Raw genomic sequence first — 12,601 nt, 5'->3', positions numbered from 1 at the left:
CAAAGTTGTCCAATTTGTTGGCATATAATTTGTCATAATATTCTCTTATAAGTCTTTGTATTCCTGTGGTATCATTTATTTTTCCTACTTCATTTCTGATTTTATTTATTTGAGTCCTCCCTCTTTTTTTTTTGAGGAGTCTGACCAAAGGTTTATCAATTTTGTTGATCTTTTCAAAGAACTGACTCTTAGCTTTATTGATCTGTTCTATTTTTTTTTTAGTCTCCATTTTATTTATTTCTGTTCTAATCTTTATTATTTTTTTTCCTTCTACTGGCTTTGGCTTATTCTCCTTTTTCCAGCTTCTTTAGGTGTAAGGTTTATTTGAGACTTTGTTTCTTAAAGTAGGCCTGTATTGCTATAAACTTCCCTCTTAGAACCTAATTACTGCTGTGTCCCAAAGATTTTAGACCACTGATTTTTTTTTAGAAAATCAGCAAGGAAACAGTGACTTTGACACATTAGACCAAATTGACCTAATAGATATATACAGAACATTCTCCAGAAACAGTGGAGTACATATTCTTTTCAAGTGCACATGGAACAGTCTTCAGAATAGATCACATATTAGGCCACAAAGCAAGTCTCAATAAATTCAAAAAGATTAAAATTATATCATGTATCTTTTCTGACCACAATGGTATGAAACTGGAAATCAATCACAAGAAAAAATCTGGAAAGAACACAAATACATGGAAGCTACATGGCATGCTACTAAACAATGAAAATGGGCCAACCAAGAAATCAAAGAGGAAATCAAAAAATACATGGAGACAAATGAAAATGGATTTTCACTCTTAAAAATAGAAATTGAATGTGAGTAGTACAGTATACATTGTGGCACCAGATTTGTCTAAACATAAGGTAGAAATCATTAGTCTGACATGAAAAATTGATGTTCTGTTCAGTGTGGCAAGTTGTGATATTAAAACATTTAAGTTCTAATACTGAGATTGTTGAGACATGGAATTATTCAACAGTTTTTGTGTGTGTGTGACTATGTGCTAAGCACTGTTGGGGTTGCAGTGATGCACAATCAGACAGGCCCAGATGAATAAGAAGGTTGCTTCAGTTTTCACATTTTACATTTGAACGATCACTGGTTACTGTTTCCGGTGCTTTTTTTGTCATCTGAACATCTTAATTACCAAGAATAGAAAAATAATTGTTTGCTTAGTTTCTTATATTTGACTTAGCTTCTTTGAAGTGGTAATAATACTACAATATATTTTTCCTCAGGTAAGCCCACTAGAAAGAATTTTTTTAAATAAGTGGTGTGGCTTTCTTTTTTCAGCCATGGTTGTTTCTGTTTCATGTTACAGTGTACGTGAAGGAAAATTGGAACATACACTTGCTCGAGACTTGGTTCCAGGTGATACAGTTTGCCTTTCTGTTGGGGACAGAGTTCCTGCTGATTTACGCTTGTTTGAGGTAAGTTTGGTGTTTTAATTTCTTTGGGCTGGTGTAACAAAATACCATAGCCTGGCTCGCTTATAAACAACAGAAAATTATTTCTCATAGTTCCAGAGGCTGGGAAATCCAAGATCAAGGGTCCAGCCCAGTTGCATTCTGATGAGGGCCCTCTTCTGGTTCATAGCTGGTGCCTTCTCTCTGTCCTCACATGGTGGAAGGGGCTAAGGAGCTTTGTGAGGTCTCTTTTATAAGAACACTAATTCCATTTGTGACAGCTCCACCCTCATTACCTAACCACATCTGAAAAGTCACACCTAATACCTCATATTTGAGAGTTAGGATTTCAGTATATAAAGTCGGTGGGGGACACATATTCAGACCATAGCATTTGGTGATCCGTTTGTGAGAAGTGAAAATACTTGGATGTAGACTAAAGAATAGACATTAGTAATTTTAAGAATTAATGCATAGTTGATTTGGAAACTCCTGGTTTTCAAGTTTAAAATGTAACATATATAAACATGTCTTCTTTTCTTAAAATATATTAATCTTTACCACAGAGTCTTTTGAGGTGTCCATTAGTGAATCAGCTGAGCTTTATGGAAATGGTGTGGTAGGCCTTGTGGGAGACACAAAGATGATGTAATGAGTTCTTGTGATCAGGGAGCATACTATTTATGTACATAAATCACTCACCATAAAATAAGATAGAACCTGGTGAGTGACTAAGAGAAGTACAAAGAATGGAGTGTGAAAATTTAGAGAAAGGAGCAGTTACTTCTGATTTCAGTGAAAATCAGATAATGCCTCAGACAGCATGGCTTTGGTGGTGAGAATTGAAGGGTTGAAGGGTAGTACTGGGAGAGATGAGGAAGACCATGAAGCAGCAGTATTCAGATCACTGTGAATGTCCCAGTGTATAGTACCGGGCTAGAATATGTTAAGGGTAAAAAATATATGGTGGAATCAGATTCAAGGGGGCCTTGGATACAAAGCTCTACCTCAGATTTTATTGGTTAGGAATTAGCTTTGAAGGTCATATGCAGCTGGCAAATGATCTTACCTTAATCTGGCCTCAGTGTATAGAATAGATTGACGGACTAGAAAATGGAGTTAGACATCTAGTTTAGCATGCCACTCTCATCTACTTTTGGAATTAAAGGCCTATTCATTAACACCTATAGAGGTGACAGTCTTTCAATACTTACTATGGCCCAAAATCTGAGTGTTCATAGAGGTTATGGAAAGCCTAAAGAAACTTTCTGAACTATAATAAGAACAGACTTCATTTAGTCCTGAAGTAATGGCCTTTTTTTCAAATACTTAAAATTTCTCCTTAGGAAGATACCAGATTGCTTTAATTGGTGAGTGGAAATAATTGATAATACAGCAAGTATTGGGAATATTGTTAATTTTGCTTTATTACTTTCTGCCCTTAGTTTATTATGTTATATCTTTTTTTATTCATTTCCTCTCCTTTCTTTCTATTCCTAATACTTAGTTTATGAGAAGACCTTGGATTATTATTCCTTAGAGATTTGGCAGGTCTGTCACTTGATATAAATCATCTTCCCTTTCCCGAGAGGGTCTTAATTTGAATTCATGGAGTTTATGTCATCATTTATTCTGGAGTCCTTTGCTTCCAGTTTAGAAGCAGACCTCCTCAGTGGGGTAGTAAAAAGATGGTGTTCCCCATTACTTGAACATTTTGAGCAGTATAATGACAGAGAAACTTTAAAACTCCATTTGACTTGGTAAAGTATTTTAGGGTTTTCATTTAAATAAGCGTTAATCTAAGAATTAATTATTTCAGAGTTCATGTGCAAATAGGAAGAGACCAGAGTTCTGGATTAGTATGTATCTTATCCACTTATCAAATATACTTTGAAGACTTACTGTGAGTTCATTAAGGGAATTTTTCACCTTTTAAAGTTTGATGTTATAAAAATTGAAAGCATGTACTTTGTGGAGTAATTTGTTGTTACTGTTTTTCCCTTACCTGTTAACTTTTCAGACACTTTCACTAGCACATGTTTTATTTGGCAGTGATAAAGTTGATTTTCTTCTAGTTAATCCATGTTTATGTATATAGTTGAACATCTTTGATTCCCTCTATCACTTTCTGTCCTGTTCATTTTACCTATCACCTTGGTACCTCAAACAGACTTTTACAGCAACTTTTACGGCAGATTGAGATAATATTCCTAAAAGATTTGAACCTTTTGTGCTGCTTCTACTAACCTATGGCATAATAAGGCTGTTAAGGTCAGTTTCTCTTCTGGACACAGGCTCCTAGCTTTTGGAATTAGGTTGGCTTATTGGAGTGTTATTTGCAGAATTTGGCTGTGGTGATCTTTGGATGATTTTTTTAAGGCTAGCTGGTCATTTGATGTTCTTGTATGAAATAAGCTCTTCGTTAAGATTTAAAGGAAACCGAAAACTCACATACCTTTGAGATATTATTAATCTCTCAAAACAAAGTGTGTCGATTTCACTCTAGAAAAAGCAAAATCTGGACTTTCATGGTATATTTCTCTTCTTGTGGATGATGTGGTCTAAGACCAAGGTCGCCACGTTAGCGTTGTCATGCTGCAACTCTAGGGTTCCTGTCATAAATTTTGAAGGTTCAGATTTTGACTGTAGAACTTGCCTGGGCATTCAGTTGCATTTTGTCTGCAAGTTCAGTGATATGACTGCTACACAACTTTTATATGGTATTACCTCTTCGTAGGCTGTGTCTTAAGTCAGGTCAGGCTGCCATAATCAAATACCATAGACTGGGTGGGTTGAGTGATTGCTGTCTCTTTTCCACTTCCTATAAAGCCACTAATCCCATTACGAGGGCCTCACCCACACAAGCTCCTCTAATTCTTATTACCTCCCAAGGTAATTACTATGGTATTGGAAATTAAAGCTTCGGCATGAATTTTACTGTGACACAATTCAGTCCATAGCAGGCTAAGACTGTCATTTGCAAATCCTTTTTAAAGAAGATTAGTATTGATAACTTAAGGAATTCTGTATTTTGCTTTCTTGCCTGAGTCATTTTCCATAGCCAAGGAATGAACCAGTATGTGTTGGTGGCAGTAACCCTACTGTCACGGGATTTTTTTCTCCATTGGTGCCTGCGGTTTTTGGTCACATTGCTTCAAAGTATGAAGAAGTAGACCAGACAGAGTGGTGGGCCACAAAGCAAGGCTTATTGAGAGATAGCAAAGTGATAGTACAAAGCTCCCGAAGAGGGAGGGGATCCGAGAGGGTTGCCACTGGAGTTTCTAAGTCTAGGGGTCTAAAAATCTTTTCAAACATTTGCTAAAATACAAGTGCATGTATGATATGTTAAATTTACTTATTTTGGTAATGGAGCTTAATTTGGTAATGGAGCTGATTTAGGCAAAATGTAATGCCTCTCTTTGGAAATTGGTCTGTGTAATGAGGTCATTTTAGCCATCCAGTAAATGTTTGAGTATCATGTATAGAACACTGTACCAGGCTTTAGGGCTAGGAAGTGAGAAAGACACAATTTGTGCCCTTTCTACTGGGAGACACCAACTTGCAAACAACTGTGATTCAAAGAATAAAATGTATCTTTTGAATTGACCATATGAGCTTAGGTAAGCCACTTAACTAGGTCTCTGTTTTCTCACTGTGACAGAGAGTTGCCCCAGGGCATTATATCCTAACTTTCAAGGTGCATAGGAATCATCTGGGCTCTGTTTTGGCAGCTCTGGGGTGCCAAGATTCTGCATTCTTAACTAGCTCTTAGTCTATGCCAAAAGTGCTAGTCTATCTACCACATACAAAAAGATTAAAAACAAAACAAAACAAAAAAACAGCCCACACAAAACTTCACTGAGCTATAATTCACATTCAAAACAATTTACACATTTAAAATCTATCATTCAGTCACTTTCCATATAGTCTGAATTGTGCAACCATCACCACAGTGTTAACTGTAGAACATTTTTATCACTCCCGAAAGAACACGTTTACCTTTAGTAGTCACTATATTGTCTCCCCTTCCCCAGAGTCTGGTAGCCACTAATTTGCTTGCTCTGTCTGTGTACATGTACCTATTCTGGACATTTCATTATAAATGGAATTAAATACTATGTAGTCTTTTTTTGTCTGGCTTATTTTAGTTAACAATGTTTTCAGGGTTCATCCATGTTTTTGCACATATCAATATTTCATTGCTTTTTATTGCCAAATAGTATTCCATTGTACGTATATACCACATAATTGTAAATCCATTTACATTTAAAGTGATTATTTATAGAGGACCTTCTTATGCCATTTTGCTATTTGTTATCTATATGTGTTATATTTTTTATGTTCCTCACTTTCTCCAGTCTCCCCTTTTTTTGTGTTTGGTTGAAATTTTTAAAAAATACACTTTGATTACCTCCTGAATTTTTTTTCTGTATACTTTTTAGATTTTCTTAGTGGTTATGATGTGGATTACAGTTAACATTCTAAATTTAGGGACGCCTGGGTGGCTTAGTCAATTAAGCGTCTGCTTTGGCTGAGGTCATGATCCCAGGGTTCTGGGATCAAGTCTCTAATCAGACTCCTTGCTGAGTGGGGAGCCTCCTTCTCCCTCTGCTTGCTGCTTCCCCTGCTTGTGCTCACTCACTCTCTCTCTCTCTGACAAATAAAATCTAAAAAAAAAAAAAAATCCTAAATTTAGAGTGGTTTGAATTCATACCAACTTCAATAGCATGCAGAAACTTAGCTCCTATACACCTTACTTTTCCTACACCTTCATGTTGATGTCACAAATTACATTTTTCTGTATTCTGTTCCCATTAACCATATATAAAATAGAGGAGTTACAAAGCCAAAATACAATAATGCTGGCATTTATATTTCCCTGTGTAGTTATGTTTACTTGAGTTTATTTCTTCATATGGCTTTGAGTTACTTTCTGCTCTCCTTTTGTTTTAGCTTGAAGGACTCTTCTACTTTAGCATTTCTTGTGGGGCATGTCTGCTAGCAGTGAATTATCTTAGCTTTTGTTTAAGTGGGAATGTCTTAATTTTTCTTCATTCTGAAAGATAGTTTTGCTGGATGTAGACTTTTTGACCTTTTTTTTTTCCCCTCTCCGCTCTGTAGATATGGCTACTGGTTCTCACCCCCATGGTTTCTAATAAGAAATGGGCTGCTAATCTTTTTTTTTTTTTTTTAAGATTTTATTTATTTATTTGACAGAGAGAGACACAGCGAGAGAGGGAACACAAGCCAGGGGGAGTGGGAGAGGGAGAAGCAGGCTTCCCATGGAGCAGGGAGCCCGTTATGGGGCTTGATCCCAGGACCCTGGGATCATGACCTGAGCCGAAGGCAGAAGCTTAACTAACGACTGAGCCACCCAGGCACCCTGGGCTGCTAATCTTATTGAGGAGTACATGATGAGTTGCTTTACCTTTGCTGTTTTCAAGATTGCGTTTTTGTCTTTCAGCAGTTTGATTATGTCTGCCAGTCCAAATGGCTTTGAGTTTTTACTATTTGGAGTTTATTGAGCTTCTTTATATAGATTCATGTCTTTTAAATTTGGGAAGTTTTCTTTCCATTATCTTTTCAAATATTCTTTCTGCCCATTTCTTTTCTTTTTCCCCCTGAGACTGCATTATACTTATATTGGTATGTTTGATGATGTCCCACAGGTACCTTAAGCTCTTTTCATTTTTCTTTATATTTTTTTCTCTCTCTCCTTCAGACTGGTTAATTTCAGTTGTCCTGTCTTTTTGTTTGTTCATTTTTATCTCCCTCCTTGTTCAGATCTGTTGTACCCCTCCAGTGAAATTATCATTTCAGTTGTACTTTCAGCATCAGGATTTCTGTTTGTTTCCTTTTTATGTTTTCTTTCTCTCAGTTGATAGTCTTTTTTAAAAAATTGTTTTCCTGATTTCCTTTAGTTCTTTGTCCATAGTTTTCTTTAGTTTATTGAGCATATTTAAGACAATTGCTTTAAAGTCTTTCTAGTAAGTCCAGTGTCTGGCCTTGCTGAGGGATGATTTTTATCAGTTCATTTTTTTCTTGTGAATAGGTCATACTTTTGGGGTTTTTTTGTATTTGTAATTTTTTGTTGAAAACTTTGTATTTTGAATGTTACACTGTCACAATTCTGTACATTAGATTCTACCCTTCCTCAAGGTTTGTTATTTTTGATTTTTGAGGGTTTTAGTGTTTGAATTTGTTGAGTGACTTTTTTTTGGTAAAGACTGTATTCCTTTTTGTGTGTGGTCTCTGACGTTTCTGTTCCATTATCTTAGCAGCTAGCCTTATCTTTCTCAAGTCAAAGAGGAAAAACAGTTACTATTCTCTTGGTCTTTGTAGCTTGTTTTTGAGTTGGGGTACTTCTTGATCCTTGAGCCTAGGCTGTCTCCAATGCTGCCTTCACCTTCACCTGCTTGTGCCAAATCCACAGATCTGTCAGGGTGCAAGTCTAGGGTCTTCTCAGGTCTTTCTGAGCACACATCTGGTTATAGGTATCCATTCTGCACTCTGTCTTCCATGGTATATTTGGCAGCCCTTCCAAGCCCATATTCCCTCTCAAAACTTCCTCTTTGGCTTCTTTCTTCCCAGTCTTTTGGTTGTGTCTGCTGCTTGCCTTATTCCTAGTCCCTTGCCTGCTAGTATATGTCCTTAATCTTTTGGCAGACACCAAGAAAGTCACAGGCTGCATTAGAGTGGGGTGGTGAAATAAATATTAGCCTCTGCACCAGTGCCCCCGGGAACTGCCAGGCAGGTTAAAACACAGAAGTACAGTCTTTTAAGAACAAGGTCTTTTTTAGTCCCCAACTACCAGTAAGCTCCAACAGGAAGACAAGCTTCTGTCCCCTCAGCCAGCACTGCTTCTCTGGGCAGTGGGAGATGGGAGACAGGTAAAAAAAAATGCCACAGTGCCTTCTTACCAAAATTTAGCTGCCTTTTTCTTCATTAAGCACTTCCTTGGTTGTTTTAAGTTTTTGATTCGAGAGTTGATTCTGTCAGTTTTTGTCAGCCCATGATTGTTTTAGTAGAGGGACCAATTCTTTGAGTGCCCTATTCACAAGCTTTTATATCAACTTCAGTGTATATTTTTGATAGGCCAACTTGATAAATTGATTACAGTATATTGCTCTCCCTCTTATTAGTAATTTATCCCTGAAACTTTGGTTTTAAACGTTTCTGAATTATCAAACTTATATACAGACTTTAAAAAAAAAGGCAATTTTAAATTAGCTGTCAAAAGAAATGGAGTAGACTATTGGAGAAGGTATGTGGTGTATTTGTGGAATTTAGAAACATTCCTGTTTACTAAAAACTGTTCGATGTAATCACTCATTGTGGTTTTGGAAAGGATGTATATTTCTGAAGTAGTATTGTTATTATACAGTTTGGAAACCCCATCCAAATGTGGAGCACTGGGAATGTTGGTTCTCTTAGATTGTATAAGCTTGAGATGTGCTTAGGGTTTTATTGTCTTATTTGTATAGATCATTGGTTAAAAAGCAGTGTGAGCTGGGGCGCCTGGGTAGCTCAGATGGTTAAGCATCTGCCTTCGGCTCAGGTCATGATCCCGGGGTCCTGGGATTGAGCCCCATATCGGGCTCCCCGCTGAGCAGGGAGCCTGCTTCTCCCTCTCCCTCTACTGTTCCCCTTGCTTGTGCTCTCTCACTCTTGTCAAATAAATAAAATCTTAAAAAAAAACCAAAAAGGCTGTGTGAGCTGAGGAATGCTATTTATGTTTAAAATGTTGAAGAGAAAACTTTTTGTTTTCATTAAGTCACTAAAATTTAAAAAGACGATATGGGAGGGTTTGAAGTAAGAGTCTCTTTGCTTTAAGAGTCTCATTTCATACTGTAGGAAAGCAAAAGTAGGTCCCTTTTTGAAATTTGGTGTCTTTAAATAGTCTTAGCGAAATATCCTAGAAATCATTGTTAACCAAATACTGGTCTTTAAGTTATTAGCAACTTGATCAAGTTGAATCTGTCTAGCACTTAAGTCAGAAAGTTAACAATTCATGTTAATATTTACCATGTTAAAATCCATTCATGTAGGCCTTTTTAATAATTTATAACACTTGGTTGTGATGCAGGTAGATTGGGTCTAAGAACCAGGGGATGCTCCCATAGGAGCAGCCAAGAGGGTTCTTGGCTTCATGCAGGATAGAAATCAAATATGAGCAGGAGAAAGTGAAAAAAGAGTTTATTGAGTAGTATGAGTGACAGAATAGCATAGGGAGCATCTGGGAGACTTGAAGGGAGAGGAGAATGAGTCTTGTCATTGTTTGGGGTTAGGGGTTTATATAGGAAAGAGGTCTAGGGTATGTGTTCCTTCAGGGATCTTGGGTAGGGTCCAATCAAGGGTGAGTGTCAGGTGAACAATAGGTGTTATTTCATAAATGACCGAAGGTAGAGGGTGTTGATGCCAGTGTCAGGATCTGGCTCTTCTTGGATGTTGTGAGGTGTTTGGGGCCTAGGACAAAACTCAGAGAGTGATTCACTTTCTTGCTTCCTCCTTGAAGTGGGAACATAGCTTCTTTGATTCAGAACATGAGTAAATGAGGCCTAAAAGAAAAATGGCAGAGATGGAGTTTTTCTAAAATGGAGTCCCTTCAGCTTTATTACTTTAGTTGGTTAGGTTTTGATTGTTAATAAACTAGAGCTCATGAAGAAGTTTTAATTACATTTTCCTTCATTTGAATAAACAGTAAGAGGAATCCTAATTTTTGAGACCAAAAGTAAGAAATTTTGTCCTGATCAGGCATCTGCAAATGATTAGTTTGGAATTCTTTTCTGGGGAAAGAAAGCCATTTCTGATTTTCTTTTAATTCTAGACTAGAGAGGTAATTGATTTAGCAGCATACAGTATACCAAGCCTTTCTTTAGTTTAAGAACTTATTTGTAGCTGTCAGTTGTTCCATATTAACTAATTTTTTTAAGCAGTCATTTTTTGCTTTTTAGGAAAACTTTGTGACTTTGGCTTGTAGTTTCCTTCTGCCTAATGTTTTATAGGAATAATTCTGTGAAGTTTTTCAACCAGTTTTATTCTGTAAGTGTTAAATATTCAGATGTGGATTATGTATACATCTTGTTTCTTATTTATATTCCGGCTTTTGAACTGTGTTGTGTCTTATTCACACCTCCTGTAGAGTGCCTGAGGAATAATGAAGAGAAAGTGAAACAGTCGGTTTCCTTTTTCATTAACAGCTCTTCTGAAGGTTTAACATTTAAACTTTTGGCTGGAGGGCATGGAGCTGGCTGGTTCTTTGATTTCATTTTATCCTACCTTTCCCTTTCTCATAAATGCAATGGATAAATGACTCTAATATTTTTCTTTTCAGATGAATTAAATTTTGACTTTGTTAAACTGTAATAGGCTTGCCTAATTCATTAAATACCACCTTCTTAGAAATGACTTACTTCCCCTCATTCCCCCAAAACTACATGCGGAGACTCTTGTAATCACAAGAGAAAATAAGTTGTAACTTAGAAAATAGTCTTGCTCAGGGCACCTGGCTGGCTCAGTTGGAAGAGCAGGCAACTCTTGATCTTAGGGTCTTGAGTTTGAGCCCCACGTTAGATATAAAAATTACTTAAATAAATAAACTTAAAAAAATATTCTTGTTCAACAGACAGTTGAGATCTGTGCAGTTTGCTACATTGTATGATTTGGACAAATTTTATTGATAATGTATTCTTTTTTTTTTTTTTAAAGTAAGCTCTAGGCCCAATGTGGGGCTCAAACTCAGGGCCCTGATGTCAGGAGTCATATGCTCTATTGACTGAGCAATATATTGATAATATATTTTTGATTTTTTTTTACACATTTATATAATTTATATATATGTAAATTATAAGTTTAATATATAATACAAATATATATACATATATATATAAAATAAAGATCTAAAGCTTTTTTTCACATCAGTTTCTACACTAGACAGAGCTGACTGCTAGTGTGCTAAAAATGATGTCTTTTCTTTGTAGAAAAACTTGACTTGAACAAAAATTCCTGTTAAATGCTTATTGAACTGCTAAGGTTGACACTGAAGGGCTAGGTCACTGACAGAGCCAATAAAGCTATGCTTTTCTTCCCTTTTAAAAAAGTCAGATTATTTTCGGGGTGCCTGGGTGTCTCAGTCGTTTAAGCATCTGCCTTTGGCTCAGGTCATGATCCCAGGGTCCTGGGATTGAGCCCTGCTTTGGGCTCCCTGCTCAGCAGGGAGTCCACTTCTCCTTTTCTCTCTCTCTCCCTCTGTCCCTCCCACTGCTCATTCTCTCTCTCTCTCTCAAATAAATAAAATCTTAAAAAAAAAAGTCAGATTATTTTCATATTCTTTGTTCTAACAACCACCAAATGTTAGTATTTATCCATGTTTAAGATTTATGTTTAAAGTAGAAAGTCTTCAATGGAAAAAACATTAATTTTGCCTTTCTCAGAGAGTAGGAGTTCTATAGATGTACACAAATATTTGTTTTTAAATATTAGCAGGTCTCATTTCTAATTAAAAAAATTACAGGCAGCTTTGATTTTTATAACAATCATTGAAGAGCTTGCTAAATAAAAACTTTTTTGTTGACTTGTAATTCAGAATAATATAATTTTTAAATATATCTTTTCTTAATGTCTTCTAGAAGTAGTTACAAAACTAGGGAGGAGAAATAATTTGCAAATTGATTCTCTAAATAGTTAATAGGAATTCGGAGTTAATCTGTCAACGTTTGGGTTTGTCTCCATAGCTTACTATCTGTATGATGTTGGCTGAGTTACTTAACCTTTCAGAGTGTCTCTACAATAGTGGGGATGTTAATAATAGTACCTACCTCATTGGAGTTGTTAGTAGCTAAGTAGTTGTTAACAGATAACTTAGCATAGATGTAGCAAAGTGCCTTGCAGATAGTAAGCAATGAAATATTAGCTGATTGTTTTAGTACTAGCATCATCTTTGAAGAACAACCTAACCTTTTTTTTCTTACCTTGGTAATAGAATGTATTAGTGTGAAAAACTGTATAGTCCTAAGTTTAATTTGGGAAGAAAAAGTCAAATAAGTATGTTCCTTTAATAAAGAAAAATTCCTTTGCCTTTGAACATGGTGGATTTTTTTTTTTTTTTAATCTGTAGTTGGGTTAAGGTAATGAACCCAGATTTACCTGGCCTGTCTGCATACACAATTATAGAAAATGGGAAGCTTTTTAAAGA

General features: G+C 36.2%; 1 protein-coding gene across 4 annotated transcripts in view; it reads left to right on the top strand.

Moving 5' to 3' along the window:
- Nucleotides 1-12,601, top strand: part of ATP2C1 (ATPase secretory pathway Ca2+ transporting 1) — a 165,692-nt gene that overhangs the window by 88,241 nt on the left and 64,850 nt on the right. For all 4 annotated transcript variants that reach the window (XM_088026210.1, XM_028099279.2, XM_088026223.1 and 1 more), the window contains one exon: nucleotides 1,323-1,431. In XM_088026210.1, coding sequence (XP_087882336.1) covers nucleotides 1,323-1,431 — 109 coding nt within the window. The remainder of the gene's footprint in view (nucleotides 1-1,322; nucleotides 1,432-12,601) is intronic.

Source organism: Eumetopias jubatus, unplaced genomic scaffold, assembly GCF_037043125.1.
Source record: "Eumetopias jubatus isolate StellerSeaLion01/CBP00866 unplaced genomic scaffold, mEumJub1_p1.0 scaffold_1, whole genome shotgun sequence".
Lineage (NCBI taxonomy): Eukaryota > Metazoa > Chordata > Mammalia > Carnivora > Otariidae > Eumetopias > Eumetopias jubatus.
The sequence above is the reverse complement of the archived record's forward strand: the minus strand, read 5'-3'. Positions and strand labels throughout refer to the sequence as shown.